This window comes from Trachemys scripta, chromosome 15 (assembly GCF_013100865.1).
Source record: "Trachemys scripta elegans isolate TJP31775 chromosome 15, CAS_Tse_1.0, whole genome shotgun sequence".
Lineage (NCBI taxonomy): Eukaryota > Metazoa > Chordata > Testudines > Emydidae > Trachemys > Trachemys scripta.
The window spans coordinates 23,794,427-23,811,333 of NC_048312.1; the positions used below are offsets into that span (position 1 = coordinate 23,794,427).

Below are 16,907 nucleotides of genomic sequence, written 5' to 3' on the forward strand. Positions count from 1 at the left end.
GTATCCCCCATTGCTTTCATTGACTCCAATGTTCTTCACGGCCGCCCGTAGCTACTGTGTAGCGCTGCTGCATCAGCGATTCCAGAGGGGACTGCGTTTTGGTGGTGGAAGAAGTGACTCTTCTGCCATATGGACTTGATTCAACCGTGTTGCACCCCAGAGACCCTGTGGGAACAGCGTGGTGTGGGGCTGGGATTCGTGCCAGGGAGAAGGCAGGTGGTTCTGCAGCAGTTCTGCAATGCAGAAGCAGCTTCAAGTTTCAGCCCAGGCTCCCAAGAAGCCTTGTTGACGGCTGACTCGATGTGCCCCTCAGTGCAGCTCCCACGTGTCCTGCTCCGGTTAGTGTCTGGACTGTGCCCGGGGGCTTCGGGCCCAGAGTGGGTTACCCGTCCCATTCCCACAACCATACTCAGATTTTCCATTGCCAAGGGACCTCAGGTTAGGTTTGGAATGCCTCCATTTATCCCTGCGAGTTCAGCCATGTCCCAGGTCAGCCACTTGCACCATCTTGACACAGCATTGCGCCCTAGCCTGGGTTTTCATGGCCCCGGCTAGCTTCTGGAAAGCTGGCCTTGGGAGCGGGTAGCATGGTGGGGGACTTACTTTTGGAGTGGGGTTTTGAAGTAAGTGCAGTGACTGAGGGCAAGTCTACACTACAAACTGAAGTCGACCTAACTTACATCGACATACAGTCACCGCAGTAATTACATCGCTTTTGCACGTCCACACTACGCTCCTGGTGTCCTCACTGGGAGCACTTGCCCCAATTTCGCTGTGGGGCTTCGGAATGGCAGCCATGATCGAAGTCAGCAATGCAGTGTCCGCACTGACACTGCGTCGACCCAACTACATCGACCTCAGCACTGCGCCTCTCGCGGGGGTGGAGCTATTACGTCAGTGGAGTGGGTGAGTTACGTCGGTGGGAGCTACATTTTAGCGTAGGTACTTACAGAGTTAGGTCGACGTAAGCTGCCTAACTCTGTAGTGTAGAGCAGGGCTGAGATAATGGGGAGGGATAGCTCAGTGGTTTGAGCATTGGCCTGCTACACCCAGGGTTGTGAGTTCAATCCTTGAGGGGGGCCATTTAGGGATCTGGGGCAGGAATCTGTCTGTGGATTGGTCCTGCTTTGAGCAGGGGGTTGGACTAGATGACCTCCTGAGGTCCCTTCCAACCCTGATATTCTATGATTTCTAGAGTATAATTGCATTTCTCAGCTGTATAAGAACACATGGCCCCAGCCTTCTGGCTTTAAACATCTACCTGAGATGTAAAAATCACCAGGAAAGGGGCCCACTGTTCTGCTTCCTTGGTGCATTGTCACATGAGGTGTGATCATCTCTACCCTCCAACAGGCTGTCTGAGGAGCAGTCCCAGCTGCACTTTATGGGAAGGATCAGGCCCTTTGTTTGGCTAGAAGCACTCACCTTCCATTCAGATGGTGGGTGTCTGCTTTTCGTGGAGCCGGGGTCAAGGCTGAGAGAAAAGGGGCACCATGGGCTGTAGGAATCCCATGGAGTTGCACCTGTCTGCTCTTGCCCTAGAACTGAGGAGAAGGCTTCAGTTTGTGAAGTATCAAATGTTCCTTTCTCACCATACAAAACACCAACCAACTGCCTTCCCCTCTGATCGGCAAAATGCCCCTGTGCTGGAGGAAAGAGAGCTCCCCTGGTCTTTGCCTGTGTGGTCACTGTCACCGTTTGTCTGTGTTTTGTGTGCCTTGGAGCTGCTGTGCAAAGTTTCCATGTGTAGATACTGTTATATAATGACAGGTTTTAGAGCAGCAGCCGTGTTAGTCTGTATCCGCAAAAAGAACAGGAGTCCTTGTGGCACCTTAAAGACTAACACATTTATTTGAGCATAAGCTTTCGTGGGCTACAGCCCACTCTTAGTCTCTAAGGTGCCACAAGCACTCCTGTTATATAGTGGCCATCATGTACTCCTGGGATGCTGTACCATACGCACACTGAACATCTATATTTTACACAAAACGGCTCCAAGTGGGCTGGACAGTCTGCCGCTTTGGGCAAAGCCAATAAAGTGGGCGAAGGCAAAGAGGCCTCAGAAAGATGGAGCTGGAGGGAGACAGAAACAGGAAAAAATTCAGAGGTGAAATAACCTGCATAGAAAGGCCTGGTAATGGGTCCTGCAGGCAGCCATCTGCTCGCAGAGGGGCTTCTACAGTCGGAGGTGACCAGAACTGAAAAGGTCCTTCACAGACCTGATCCAGTCGGGTACCTGGGGATGGAGAGCAAGGAAAGCTGTGCCCATCACACCTGTCTGTAGGGACAGCGTGAAGGGGGGGTGTGCTTGAGTGTGTCAGATTTAGATTATGAAGACTGTCAGTGAGACCTAGAACTGAATTCACCTGTGTCCCCTAGAAGCTCTCTGACTGGCTAGGTGCCACTTCCTTTCCTATTGATCTAGAAAGCTGTAGCTACCTGCGAGATGCACCCTTCTTTATCTGCCACTGGGACAGCTGACCCCACCCGGGAGGCTGTTGACAACAATCCCGAGACTGATCACTGAAGGGATGAGGGCAGGGCATTTTCAGAGAAGGGTCTTTGGCTAGAATTCACCTTCCCCATGGTCCTGGTAGAGACAGAGGCCTCTAGGGTATGTCTACACTGCAGTCAGAGGTGTAGACGTACCCAGGCTGGCTTTGATCTAGCTTGAAGAACAACAGGGGTGAAGCCAGTACATACCCAGGGTCCTGAACCGGGGGAGGCTAGCTTGTGCCACTGCCCGTGCTGCTGCGACTAGCTAGCTAGATCCAAACCAGCTCGGATGTGTCTACACGCACTGTAATCCCACCTCCCGACTCAGCACAGAGAGACCCTAAGCTCATCTGTTTTCTCACGTTGCCGTCTGAGGGGCTTGCGTGTGAGTTGTGTATATGGGGCTGAGACTGGTTGTGCTGATTTTGATCAATGTGTAAGTGTAGCTGTATGGGGGAGGGGGATATGGGGGTGTTTGCACTACTGCAGGGGTGGCCAACCTGAGCCTGAGAAGGAGCCAGAATTTACCAATGTACATTGCCAAAGAGCTACAGTAATACATCAGCACCCCCCCATCAGCTCCCCCCTGCTCCCGCCCACTGGCAGCCCCACTGATCAGCACCTCCTCCTCTCTCCCCGCTCCTCCCGATCAGCTGTTTCCTGGCGTGCAGGAGGCTCTGGGGGGGAGGAGAAGGGGGAGGAGCGAGGGCACTGCAGGCTCAGGGGAGGAGGGGGGAAGGGGTGGAGTGGGGGCTGGGCCTGTGGCAGAGCCGGAGTTGAGCAGTGAGCACCCCCTGGCACATTGGAAAGTTGGCGCCTGTAGCTCCAGCCCCGGAGTCGGTGCCTGTACAAGGAGCCGCATGTTAACTGCTGAAGAGCCGCATGTGGCTCCGGAGCCACAGGTTGGCCACCCCTGTGCTACGGGGACAACAGTGGTGGGCACATTTTTGTAAGTAGAGCCGCTCACTTCCTGGGCACTGAGCTGTCTTGGCCCAGCTACTGCGCTGCGATGGCACTGACAGGGAAGGGAGAGGATGGGCTGGCTGATCTCCAGTGGCATGGTAAGAAGCAATCATATCAAAGGTCTTTCTGTTCCCTACACCTTTTAAGAGCCATCCTTGATTGTTAACTGCCCTCGAGTTACCAGCTGTGCCTCCCCTGTGCAGTGTTCATTAGTTAATCAGTTGCTTAATGGGTGCCTGGTGCCTTAGACATGTAGTCTAGAAATGTCAAAGGAGTCCAAAGGACTTAAGTGCCCAAATCCCATTGGGTTTCAGTTGGGTGGCCAAATCCCTCAGGTGGCTTTGGAAGTCTCAGCAGCAAAATGCTGCATAACTGCTAAGCTAAGAGCGGAAGACTGTAGAATGAATTTTGATAGGTAACATGGCTCCTAAACAGATCTAGGGCACGTAAAGCAGCCAGATGCTGGCCTGGGGACCTAGTTGTGTCATGGCTGTTGTTATTGAAGTGCCGTCCACAGACTTGGCATTTGCACAAGGTACAAAATACCCAGTCCCTGCCCTGAAGAGCTTACAGTCTAAGGGCATGTCTGCACTTCAAGTTGGAAGTGTGAATTCCACCTCGAGGAGACATACCCACGCTAGCTCTGATCGGGTTAACAAGCTAAAAATAGAGTATAGCCGCAGGATCATGAGTGGCAAGAGGGGCTAGTCACCTGAGTACACACCTGTCTGAGATGCTAAGTGTGCATTTGGGGCAGCTACCCCTCCCACCCTGCTGTGGCTACATTCTGTTTTTAGCATGTTAGTTCAATTTAGCGCTAGCGCGGGTATGTCTCCTCAAGCTGGAATTTACATCTCCGGCTTGAAGCGTAGACGTACCCTAACTAACAGACACAAAGGAAACGGGGTGTGTTTGTGAGAGATTTAACTGAAGGCAAGTCCATGCCCTGTGCTGCCATGTGGGACAGTGGGATCAGACACCCAATTCTGGTCTCTTACTCCAGAGGTTGGATGCTCTGTGATGCAGGATGTAGAGGTTTTGCAGCCGGCGCCCTTCCGATTGTGCTGTGTTGCCCTGACGTTGCTCACTTTTTAACTTCTTCCTTTCTCCATTGCAAGCTTCCCACTACTACAAGTACAAGCAGCAGTTCATTTTCCCAGGTAAGTCATTTCAAAGTGATCATAATCAATCGCCGTACCGTAGTGCATGCAGAGTTACCACTCTCTGATTTAGGAACAGCAATACTCCTCCTGTCCTGAATTGCATGCCTTACTGTCATCATTTAGGGATCTGGATGGTGCATGGGGTGGGGGATAGTCTTTAATCAGCTGGGACTTAGAGGGTGGGGAGGGGTTTTGGATGTGTTCCTTCTAGAAACAAATCATATGAGAATGATTTGACTAAATTATTGAGGGTGAAATTCACCCCCTGTGCAGAGGGTCAGCTTAAATCTCACAGAATATGGGGGTGTGGGGGTGAATGATACCCATGCCTTGTGCTGGCTTTCTGCACAGGGGTGAGTTTCACCCTACAGCGAGTAAATTTACCCAAGAGTTTGCAGTGTTTTTCAAGTGGGCCGGTCTTGTCTGAGGCTGTCCTTAGGGCTAGGGTTTTCTGTGGGGAGGAGAGATGTAGTATTAGATGAGGAAAAGGAACTGGCGGGAAGCCCTGTTTGGAGGGTTTTCCCCTGCTCTGATCGAGGATAGGTGAAAGGAGGTTGGGAAGCCGTGAGGGTAAGAAACAGGTCGGTTTTTTTTAAGGTTAAATCCATCCCTAGGCAGGTTTGGTTTTTGTGACTGTTTGTCAGCTGAGCTCTTGAGCCTAGAGAAGAACATCGAGGTGACGTTCAGCACACATGGCTGCGAGCCATGGCGTGGGAGGGAGGGGCGGGTCAGCCGCAGGATGCAAGGAGAAACCTGCCAAGGGCAAGAAGTAGCTGTGGAAGCATCTGCTTCCTCTGGCTGTGGCTGTGAAGGGTGAACGTCACATTAAACCAAGACAACCAGTGCCAGCTGGAGAAGCTCCTCATTGGCCTTGTTTACTGACTACAAGGTCCAGAGGAACTGGTAAAGTCTCTCAAGGTCTTTTGTCCAAGGGGTCTCCCTTCCAGTCTAACACCAGCTGCCTCCGTCAAGCCCAGAAGTGGCCTGATTCTCCACTGCTTTGTTCCTCGTGGAGTCACAGGCTCTTGTGCAAAGAAGTGCAAAGTGCTGAGGGACGTGGAGCATCCTGGTGTGGTAGCTTTTTGTCCCTGCTTTGCCCAGTTGTCTGTGGCTCCAGTAGGTGCAGTGCCATGGGAAAGTGGGCCTATAGGCAGTGCTCAGTGGGAGCTGGGATGTAGCCACTTCATCTCATATTTCCTTTTTCTTGCCAACCTCTCTTCCCTTTCTCCGCTTTCTCCTCCCGAGCCATCCTTCTGTGCTTTCCCCTGCCTCTCCAGGGCCCTTCCCCTGCCTTCACCTGACTCCCTTTGAAACAAGACTTCCTTTTCTCCTTCTCCCTCTTCCCTGAATGCTCCGTCCTGGTCTCCTGCCTCTGGCTGGGCCTTCCCCTGTCAGAGGCAGTTCTTCCTCACGTTGGTTGGTTGACTGACTGGAGGTGCCACTGCTGAGGCAGTGCTGATGTCAGCATAGTCTTGGTTTGGGCACAGTTCTGAGATGGGATAGAAGAGAGAAGTAGAGACACTGGGCTTGATTCTCCTCTCCCTTATGCAGGTGTAACACCATCTCGGTGAGAAGAGATTGTGGGCCAGGGACTTGGGGAAACCCCAGAAAATAATGGTTGTCTTACTGCAAACAAACTGCCTAGTTTGGAAACTAAACTCATGGCAGCTCTGCTCTACCTACAGTGTGTCTTCCTCTCCATTTTCACACTCAGCTCTCCTTTGTTTTCAGATGTTGTGCCTGAGACACCGACCCGAGCACCTCAAGTTATCCTTCATCCAGTGAATTCTAATCCAGTGTAAGTGGGTTGCTTGCCTTGTCTTTTTACTTCCTCTTCACGTTGTGTTCTTCACTCCCTTGCACCCCCGCTCTTGAGGATCACCTGCTGGGGACACAGGTCCCTTCACTGGTTGCATGACTGACAGCTGCCTGCTTGCTCTGGGCAAAGGTCATCCATGGAAGAGGCAAACTGGTTTATTCTGGTAAGTAGACCTGTGCTGATAGATCCTCCTGTCCGACTGGGGCCAGAAGTCCAGGGGACTGATCAGAATGATCCCAGTGGGGACAGGTGCTCTGTCACTTGCCTGTGGATTAACAGCACTAAGATGTGAAGATTGAGCTAAAGAGGCACATGGCGTATGCAGTCCCAGCCTCCCCTTCCATCCTGGCTCCCAGTCTCCTTAACCGTCCCGTTCATAAGAACGGCCAGACTGGGCCAGACCAAAGGTCCATCTAGCCCAGTGTCCTGTCTTCCGACAGGGGCCAATGTCAGGTGGCCCAGAGGAAGTGAACCTAACAGGTAATGATCAAGTGATCTCTCTCCTGCCGTCCATCTCCACCCTCTGACAAACAGAGGCTAGGGACACCATTCCTTACCCATCCTGGCTAATAGCCATTAATGGACTTAACCTCCATGAATTTATCCAGTTCTCTTTTAAACGCTGTTATAGTCCTAGCCTTCACAACCTCCTCAGGCAAGGAGTTCCACAGATTGACTGTGCGCTGTGTGAAGAAGAACTTCCTTTTATTTGTTTTAAACCTGCTGCCTATTAATTTCATTGGTGTCCCCTAGTTCTTATATTATGGGAACAAGTAAATAACTTTTCCTTATTCACTTTCTCCACATTATCATGATTTTATAGACCTCTATCATATCCCCCCTTAGTCTTCTCTTTTCCAAGCTGAAAAGTCCTAGCCTCTTTAATCTCTCCTCATATGGGACCCGTTCCAAACCCCTAATCATTTAAGTTGCCCTTCTCTGAACCTCTTCTAATGCCAGTTCAGTCTCACCTTGTAATTTACTCCTATCCCCTCCCATGGTCTGGCTTTTGTTCCCTCTCCTTCCTCCACCACGCTGCCTGGGTGCCAGCAGGGGGTTGCCTGCAATCTGTTCCAGTGCCCAGCCTGGAGCAGCAATTACAGGGAAAGTCTGGTTTTGCCCCTGCCCTGGGATGGAGCGTGTTCAGTTGGTCTGTGGAGATGTGCAGTCTGGTCAGCACTAGGAGCTGTGAGAGACTTGAGCATGCTCAGTGAGGATGGAATCTTCAAAGATTTGAGGGGCTAAAAATCTAAGAAGTCTCTTCTGAGCATGTGCAAACTAACAGTTTTCCAAGGGCTTATAATTTGGTCAAATTGGGGTGCACATTCCTGACACAAAGGCCAGGCTCCTGCCAAATTTCAAACTCCTATTTCAAAGCACAGGGACGTGAGAGCTGTTCAAAGAAAAAGTTGCAATACTTTTTCCCCCAGCCTCGTTCTCAGAAACGGCTATACCGTTTTGTCTGAAATAAAATAAATAAAAAAAAAAACAGTCTGAAGCAGACACCTATCATGGAAAACTTCATAAGAACAGCATAGTGGGTCAGACCGAAGGTCCATCTAGCCCAGTATTCTGTCTTCTGACAGTGGCCAATACCAGGTGCTTCAGAGGGAATGAACAGAACAGGTAATCATCAAGTGATCCACTTCAGCCACATGGTTAAAGTTTGGAAAAATTCGATGCAACTGAAAACAGGAAGCACTGGATAACCTTAATAAAAGCAGCACTCCCAGCTCCACCAATAATATTTGTTAAGATCCCTAAAGTTTGCATTAGGCATCTAAATAACTCCTGAAACTTGGTATATAATTGGCAGCTAGGAAAAGCTCTCCCCAGTGGCCTTTGTTTTTGCTTTTACTTGTGGCTGCTTTCCCTGTTTAGCTCAGTGTTCCCTAAGATCTTCCTGGCAAATGCTCTGATCAGCATTGCATTAGCAGCATCCAGCAGCGCTGTTACATTTCAGGAGCTGTTGCCGTTCCTTTTTATAAACTCCACTTTTCAAGGATTATATAACTCAGAAATTTAGCAGATAAGATCTCAGCCCAAACAGAAATGTAATTTCGATCAGTATCATCCACACTTTTCTAAATAGATTGGTAACCTGCTTTGGGGGGGGGCTAAAGAATTGCATCTGTGTCCAAGTGAGGCCATCTGCATGACAAAGGCAGAGCTTCTGGTGGCTTGACAAATAATGCCATGATGGTTATTTGATAGCCTGTGTCTGAGTCAAACTAGAGGTTAAAGTCCACTTTGCAACTCAAGCGAATGCAGGAGAGAGATGGAGATCTTACACCCAAATTCCCCTTGCTTTCTTCAAGCATATTTAGACCTTGTGAGATGGCTTGTACAGCTGTCACTCCTGCCTTCTGGTACATAAATAAATACATCCACATAAGAGGCATGTTGTAGTAAAGAAAGCTCAGGTATGTGGAGAATTTATAAAGCTTTGGGCCAGATTCTGATCTCACTTACACCAATGAAAATCGGAAGTAACTGCATTGACATCACTGATGTTACTCTAGATTTACCACCAGAGTAATTGAGAAGCAGTGAGTCGATTTGGAAAGCAGGCTATAATCTCTACACTCTTAGAAATACGTATCATTATTATACTATTATTAAAAGCAAGGGGCGGAAAACTGCTCACCTGACTGTACAGCAGGTATAAAACATAGAAGCAACATGGTTGTGGGTTAGTCTGGTACTTGCTACAGTTTTCATCTGCGTAGTTTTTTGCCAATTAAACTATCAGGACTTTCATTTATACTGGTTTTGTGCAACTATAACTCCATGGATTCCAGTGGAGTAACTCTAAATTTACAGGTTTTATATGCATCCGAAGAAGTGGGCTGTAGTCCACGAAAGCTTATGCTCTAATAAATTTGTTAGTCTCTAAGGTGCCACAAGTACTCCTGTTCTTTTTTCTAAATTTACATTGGCACGTGACAGGGTGGTCAGTTCTTGTCTTAAAATTTTCCTCTGAAAGGTTCCCCCACCACATTTAACATTTGAGACCTGATTCTTATTGACACTTAAGGCCTCATTACTCTGCTCTGGCAAACTAGTCTTGGTATAAATGAGAAGTAGGCTCCAGAAATGTAAAATACCTAAAATGAGAGCGAGAAGGAATGACCAGAGAAGGGAGTGTGCAGAGAGGACACAAAGCAGTGTCTTCACTGGATGTAAACTGGTACAGCGGTCTGGGATAGAGGGACCTGGAGGATTTAACTGAGAGTATGTCTACACTGGCAGAGTTCCAGCGCCAGCAGTTCCAGTGCTGCTCAGAGAGTGCTGAAGGGAAACCGCTGTTGTGTGTTCACACTGTCAGCTGCCTGTGCACTAGCATGTTCACACTTGTGGCACTTGCAGCCGTATTCAGAGCGGTGCATTCTGGGCAGCGATCCCACAGAGCATCTCTTCCTCTTCTGCCGCAAAGAGTTGTGGGAAGGCAGAGGGGGTCGCGGGGCATCCTGGGTCCTGTCCCAATGCCCTATGATGCATTGCTTCGCATCCCAGCAGTCCCTGTGCTTCTGTCCGCATTTGGTGCCATCTTTCAACGGTTTGTGTACTGCGCGCTCTGCCTCTTCGGTCTGCAGGAATGGCTCCCGCACCATTGACCAATATGCTCTCGCTCTCACATGTCACGAGTGGCAGTGAAGTTTTTCCTTAAACTACAAAGGCAAGAGGAGTGCGGCATTCATCTCACCATGTGTAGTAGCTACGACATTGCTTGGGGCATTCATGGAGGTGCTGACCACAGTGGAACGCCGCTTTTGGGCTCGGGAAATAAGCACTGAGTGGCGGGATCACATCGTGATACACATCTGGGATGACGAGCAGCGGCTGCAGAACTTTTGGATGAGGAAAGCCTCATTCATGGGACTGTGTGATGAGCTTGCCCCAGCCCTGCGGTGCAAGGACACGAGAATGAGAGCTGCCCTGTCGTTGGAGAAGCGCATGGTGATTGCACTGTGGAAGCTGCTACTCCAGACTGCTGCCGATCGGTCGCTAACCAGTTTGGAGTGGGAAAGTCGACTGTTGGACTCGTGTTGATGGAAGCGCGCAGGGCCATTAATCGTATCCTGCCCCGAAAGACCATGACTCTGGGCAATGTGCGTGACATTGTGGATGGCTTTGCCTAAATGAACTCCCTAACTGCGGAGGGGCGATAGTTGGCACTCACATTCCAATTCTGGCACCAGACCATCTAGCCACCGAGTACCTTAATTGGAAGGGGTATTTCTCAATGGTTCTGTGGGCGCTTGTGGGTCATCGTGGGCGTTTCACGAACATTAACGCAGGCTGGTCTGGAAAGGTGCCTGCCACACACATCTTTCGGAACACTGGTCTGTTCAGAAAGCTGCAAGCAGGGACTTTCTTCCCGGACCAGAAGATCACCGCAGGGGAAGTCGAAATGCCCATTGTGATCCTGAGAGACCCTGCCTACCCCTTAATGCCGTGGCTTATGAAGCCACACATGGGGCACCTTGACATAGGCGCTGACTCTGTGGGTGCACCGGGGCTGGAGCACCCACGGGGAAAAATTAGTAGATGCTTTGTACCCACCAGCAGTCAAGGTCCTCTCCCCGCCCCCCCGCCCCACCTCACTTCCACCTCTGCCTCCTCCCCTGAGCGCGCTGCGTTCCCACTTCTCCGCCTACATCCCAGCGCTTGCCGCTGCCAAACAGCTGTTCGGCGGTGTAGCAAGCTCTGGGAGGGAGGGGGGAGGAGCGGGAACATGATGCTCTCAGGGGAGGAGGTGAGGAAGAGGTGGGGCTGGGGCAGGGATTTGGGGAAGGAGTCGGAATGGGGCAAGGAGGGGGCGGAGTTGGGGTGGGGACTTTGGCGAAGGGGCTGCCAGGGGTGGAGTCCGGGTGGGGCTGGGGGTAGAGAGGGGGTCGAGCACGCACCGGCATGAGCAGAAGTCGGTGCCTATGCTTGACAGCAGCAAGGAGCGGTTCAACAACAGGCTGAGCAAGTGCAGAATGACTTTTGGCTGTTTAAAGGCCTGCTGGCGCTGCCTATATGGGAGTCTGGACCTGGCCGATGGCAATATTCCTATGCTTATAGCCATGTGCTGTACACTCCATAATATTTGTGAAGGGAAGGATGAAAGCTTCACTCAGGGCTGGACCGCTGAGGCTCAGCGCCTGGAGGCTGAATTTGAACAGCCAGAGACCTGGGCCATAAGAATCAGGGATGCCTTGAGGCAGCAATTTGAAGCTGAAAGCCACTCATATTTGTTGCTAGGCTCGGGAGTGCAGTGCTTGTAATGCTAGGAGGTGATGGTGATTGGTGCAGATGATGCACTATGAAGGTGTAAGAATATTGCCTGTTGCTTTGCAGGGCTCTGTTTGCTTTCAGTTAATGGAATAAAGATTGCTTTCAAACCAAACCAAGCCTTTTATTAAAAAACAACAATCAGAGGAGAGAGACAAACAAAAAAACACATCAGCACTGAGGGGGGTGGGGAAGGGTCCTAGGAGGAGGTGGGGTCCCAGGACGGTTAAAGATTTGTGTATGTCCAGGTATCATATCCAACCTTCTCCTTTGGAGTATAGTACAGTGGGTACTGTAGTTCAGCAGGGCTAAACTGCAGAGGGATGGGTGTTGAGTGCAGTGGGTACTGGGAGTCCGCAGTGCTGGACTGTGATGGGGCAGGAGTGGAATGCAGCGGGTACAGACTGGAGCCAGGAGGTTGATAAGAGTGTGTTGGCAGTGTCTGGGGGGTGGCGCATGGGAAAGAGTTTTGCGATAGCGGCTGCAGGGGTGGACGGGCGTGGAGCTGCTCGGTTTTGCTAGTAGAGCCTGGAGCGTGTCCGCTTGGCGCTCCATAACATTTAAGAGTTACTCCATGGCTTTATTCTGGCGCGCCATGTTCTCCTTTCGGTCCCTCTTCTCGCAGTCCTGCCACTCCTTCAATTCCTGTTTTTCGGCTGCGGAGTGCATCATGACATCACGCAGAAAGTCCTCTTCAGTTCTTCGCAGCTGCTTTCTAATTCTGCGCTGCCGTTTAGCCGGCGCTAACAAAGAGGGAGGCTGGGCTCCCAAGGTCATATCTGTGAAGCCAAAATGCAACATTTTACAGCAGCAGTATTGTTTGCAACACACAGGCCACTGATTTAAAACACAGCCACTGTTCACATACCTGTCACTAACTGGCTGACCCCAGGCAAGCACACATAAGCCACAAGCTCCCCCAAAATGGTGAGTAGCTGCAGGAGCAGGGGAAATCAGTGTCCCAGGACCATACTGTACACTGGGCACGTGGCTCTTGGGGAGAGCCAGCACTGTAGGGGGATGTGTGGCTTATAATCATTACTGTCCCCACATTTTCCACAGGCTGTGTTCATTATGGAAGATATCTTGCTGCTGAGGGTGAGCAGGGAATCAAGGGAGGGTCTTCTCCAAGCCTGCGGCTTCCGCCCTGGCCCCTATGTGGCTCGCCTGTGTGCAGCAATGGTCCCCCCCAGTGATGGCAGAGTGGCACGGGAAAGTTACCGTTAATAGGGCAAGAAACAAAGCAGGTCTGCCAAAGAACCTGTGGCAGCGGATTGCCCAGTATCTCCATGAGAGTTTCCTGGAGATCTCTGAGGCAGATTCCCGTGAAGTGAGGGAGTCAATCAACACCCTGTTCCGCCGCTCAGACTAGGCATGTGGTGGTACATGCGTCATACAGACACAAGCCTGCTTTCTGCAACCCTCCTGCCCCCAACCACTCGCTTCAGCGATTCCCAAAATCAAAGCCACTTACCAGGGGCCTCCTCTCCTGTTTGTGCTTCGCCAAGATCCGACAGCTGTGACTGACTAGCCTCCTCCGGGGTAGAGCACCTGTGACCTCCGAGTCATCCTCTGCCGCTGGGTCCCCCTCCACATCCTCGTCCAAGATTTCCTCTTCCTGGCTCGGTTCACTCTCGACTGGCACACGAGCCACCAAAGTATCCACAGTGGCCTTCGCAGTGGAGGTGGGGTCGTCACCGAGTATCGCATCCAGCTCTTTGTAGAACCGGCAGCTCATGGGCGCAGCACCGGAGCGGCGGTTTGCCTCCCACGCCTTGTGGTAGGCGATACGCAGCTCCTTCACTTTGACCTTGCACTGCAGTGTGTCCCAGTCATGGCCCCTTTCTGTCGTGCATTGTGGAATCTGTCCGTAGGTATCATAATTCCTACGGCTGGAGCACAGCTGGGACTGCACAGCCTCCTCTCCCCAAATGCTGATGAGGTCCAGCAGCTTGGCATTGCTCCAAGTGGGGGGATCGCCTTGTGTGTGGAATTTAAGGGGTGGGGATAATGGTTGGTCACCTGAGGGCAGGGCAGTAGAGTTCAAACCAATGACCAGAGAGGCGAGAACAGGCATTGTGGGACACCTCCTGGAGGCCAATCGCAGCGCTGTAATCGACCAGGGTGTCTACACTGGCACCATGGCGCTGTAGCCCCGGCGCAGAAAGCTGTACGCCTCTCGTCAGGGTGATTTTTGTACAGCACTGCAATGCTCAGTTTCTGCGCAATAAATGGCTTGGCAGTGTGTACACCTCCGGAGTTACAGCACAGAAAGAGAAGCTTGCCAGTGTAGACAAGGCCTGACAGTAACATACAAATGAAAGATTGAATCGGCAGCTGCACATAATTCAGCCTAAACCGAGCAGTGCATAACAGCGGTTTGCAGAAACAAATATTGTAATGGTCTCTGATACTCTAATAGCAATTACACCAAGGTGGACAGCAGGGCTATGGCATGCTTTCCTACTCTCACCAACAATCTCCGTTGTATCTACTTTCAGTACTGTCATCCTTTGGTACGACAAACTATCCACGCTGTTACTGCTAATACTGCTTTGCGAATTCCTTACTGTGAATCCTTATTGATTGCTATTGACACTATGGTAGCACCCCAGGCATGCACCACGATCCCAGTGCGCTAGATGCTGTCCAAACACAGAACAAAAATACCACCCCTGCCCCAAAGAGCTTCCAGTCTGATAAAATACCGGTCCTGGGCAAGACCCCGAGGCTCCTAATCAGTGTTGGTTCTGTCCTTATTTAGGCAAACTCCATCGGGTCCCTGGTGTAAGGACAGAGTAAAACCTCGCCAAGGAGCACAGGATATGTCTCCATAGTTATTTTGCAGCACCTGGGACTCTTCTGTGCTCTGTCCTGCAAGCACGAATGTGTGTGAGGAACTTGGTTCACCTCAGTGGTTCTGGTAGCTCTGTGGGGCTACTGCTGTGAGTAAAGGCTGGCCTTTGCAAGCTCAGGGCCCTACGGAGCCAGTGTCATTAAGGTTGTCAGACTCGTAGCCTATCCGAGGCACCATAGTGACATAATAATTACGTCCAGCACTATAAAGGCTATCTCTGTTTCCAAGCCCTGCTTGCCAGGTGCAATGGGGAGCTGGTATCCAAGCTGTATAGGAAGTCTTTACACTCCTCCCTTTTTGGTGACCCAGAAGTTCTAAAATTATGACAGTCAAAAAATCCCTCTTTTCTTTTACCCCAAATAGATGGGGTTACCTGCGGCTTCATCTCCAAGCACATGTGCTAGAGAGAACGATGCACTTTCCTGCCTTCCTAGGACCGGGGCATCCTTTGGTTCTCAGACCCCCTTGTTATATTAACTGGTGATGGGTTCAAGCCACAGAATTGGGGTTGGAACTTTCTAAACTGGGGGGGAGGGGGGGGCCCATTCAGACCTGTCTCTGAAATTAGCATGTCAGCAAGGCGTATAGCAAGCCCGAGGTTCCTGCACGCTGTTTTCTTTTGTCTTGGGGGAGGCTGAGCTGGAGGGAAGCGGGAGCTTATAGCCATGTCCCGGTGCTGCGGTGCAGTGTCAGGGCACAGAACGTGGGGAACTTTCCGTGCACATGGTGACATATTAATTTGTTTTGTTTTTAACAGCCTTGAAGGAAATCCATTGCTTCAAATTGAAGTGGAGCCAACCTCCGAGGTAAGAGACATGCAATGCTACCCCAGGCTTTTTATTTCCTTTGGAGAATGAAAGGAAAAGTTTACAACCTAAAACAAGACCCTGCCACGGCCTAATGCTTTGGCATCTTGCCCCCTTTATGATCTATCTCTCTTCTCAGAGACAGTTATATGGAGCTGGCTGGCCTCAGCATTGTGCTTAATGGACCGTTATAGTATATACATCTCAGAGTGCATTGCACTGAAGCTGGCATAAAATTTGCATCTCCACTGTTAACTGGCCTGCAATTGAATTAATGGATGGATCTGATTCTACTCCCACTTATGCTGGCGTTAGTGGAATTACCACTGCTGAACAGCAGTGGGAACAAACCGAGAACCAGGCTGGAGGGGGGATTGCTGCCCTGTTATCCCCAGTAGCTCAGAGGGAGGAAGGGTATAAGGGGGTCAACACAGACTTTTAAACTTTTGATAACAGATACCAGAATGGTGGGTCTCTGCTCAGACCAGGTGCAGAGCATAGATATAACAGGCACATTTGAAAAACCATCCTAAGGCTCCAAGTGATTTAGGAGCACAGGTTCCCCTGACTTTCAATGTTACGTGTGCTCTCAAGTCACTTAGGCACTTCTAAAAATCTCATCCTGAAAGCGACAGGGCCTGATTCTCGACTCACTTGCATGGGTTTTATGCCCATGTAATTCCATTCACTTCTATGGTGCTACATCAGTGCAACAGAGCAGAAGATCAGACCTCACATGTGTCACAGCGACAACAGAAATTAGTCCAATAACATAGATACACTCTGGCCTACATCTCTCTAGTTTTCCCTGATAATTTGTAAATCCTTGAATTTGTCTGTCTATCGTAGGGTTATAGATCACTACAATACCTGAACCCCTTCCACCTAAAAGCAACTGCAGTAGCAAAGTCCCTTCATGGCTACCTTCAAATCTATCTGTCCATCACAGCAATGTGTGTATCTGCCAGGGCGCTCTGAATGCAGTGAAAAATTATTTGAATTAATTAACAATGAACAATGGCAAAATTCACCCGTGAATCATATTTGATCAGCTCAAGTATGTGTCTATCCTAATCGTGTGTGTCTGTCTGATCTTCTACTTACCGTTCTTCTGAGGTTTTTTTTTTTTTTATACGGTCCAAATTCTGCTCTTGTTTACCCTGTTGCAACTCTGTTGAAGGCAGTTTGCACCAGTATAAACGAGCAGAATTTTGCCAAATAATGTATTTATATTTACATAACATAAAAACATAAGAACGGCCGTACCGGGTCAGACCAAAGGTCCATCTAGCCCAGTATCCTGTCTACCGACAGTGGCCAAAGCCAGGTGCCCCAGAGGGAGTGAACCTAACAGGCAATGATCAAGTGATCTCTCTCCTGCCATCCATCTCCATCCTCTGACAAACAGAGGCTAGGGACACCATTCCTTACCCATCCTGGCTAATAGCCATTAATGGACTTAACCACCATGAATTTATCCAGTTCTCTTTTATTTCAGTACAGTCTGTATGGGAATATCTGTA

The 16,907-nt window shown here is 50.2% G+C and overlaps 1 protein-coding gene across 1 annotated transcript in view; it reads left to right on the forward strand.

Annotated features, from left to right (window-relative positions):
• Nucleotides 1-16,907, forward strand: part of KSR2 (kinase suppressor of ras 2) — a 288,408-nt gene that overhangs the window by 194,679 nt on the left and 76,822 nt on the right. Inside the window, exons 12-14 of the mRNA XM_034791563.1 lie at nt 4,578-4,619; nt 6,354-6,420; nt 15,336-15,384. Coding sequence (XP_034647454.1) covers nt 4,578-4,619; nt 6,354-6,420; nt 15,336-15,384 — 158 coding nt within the window. The remainder of the gene's footprint in view (nt 1-4,577; nt 4,620-6,353; nt 6,421-15,335; nt 15,385-16,907) is intronic.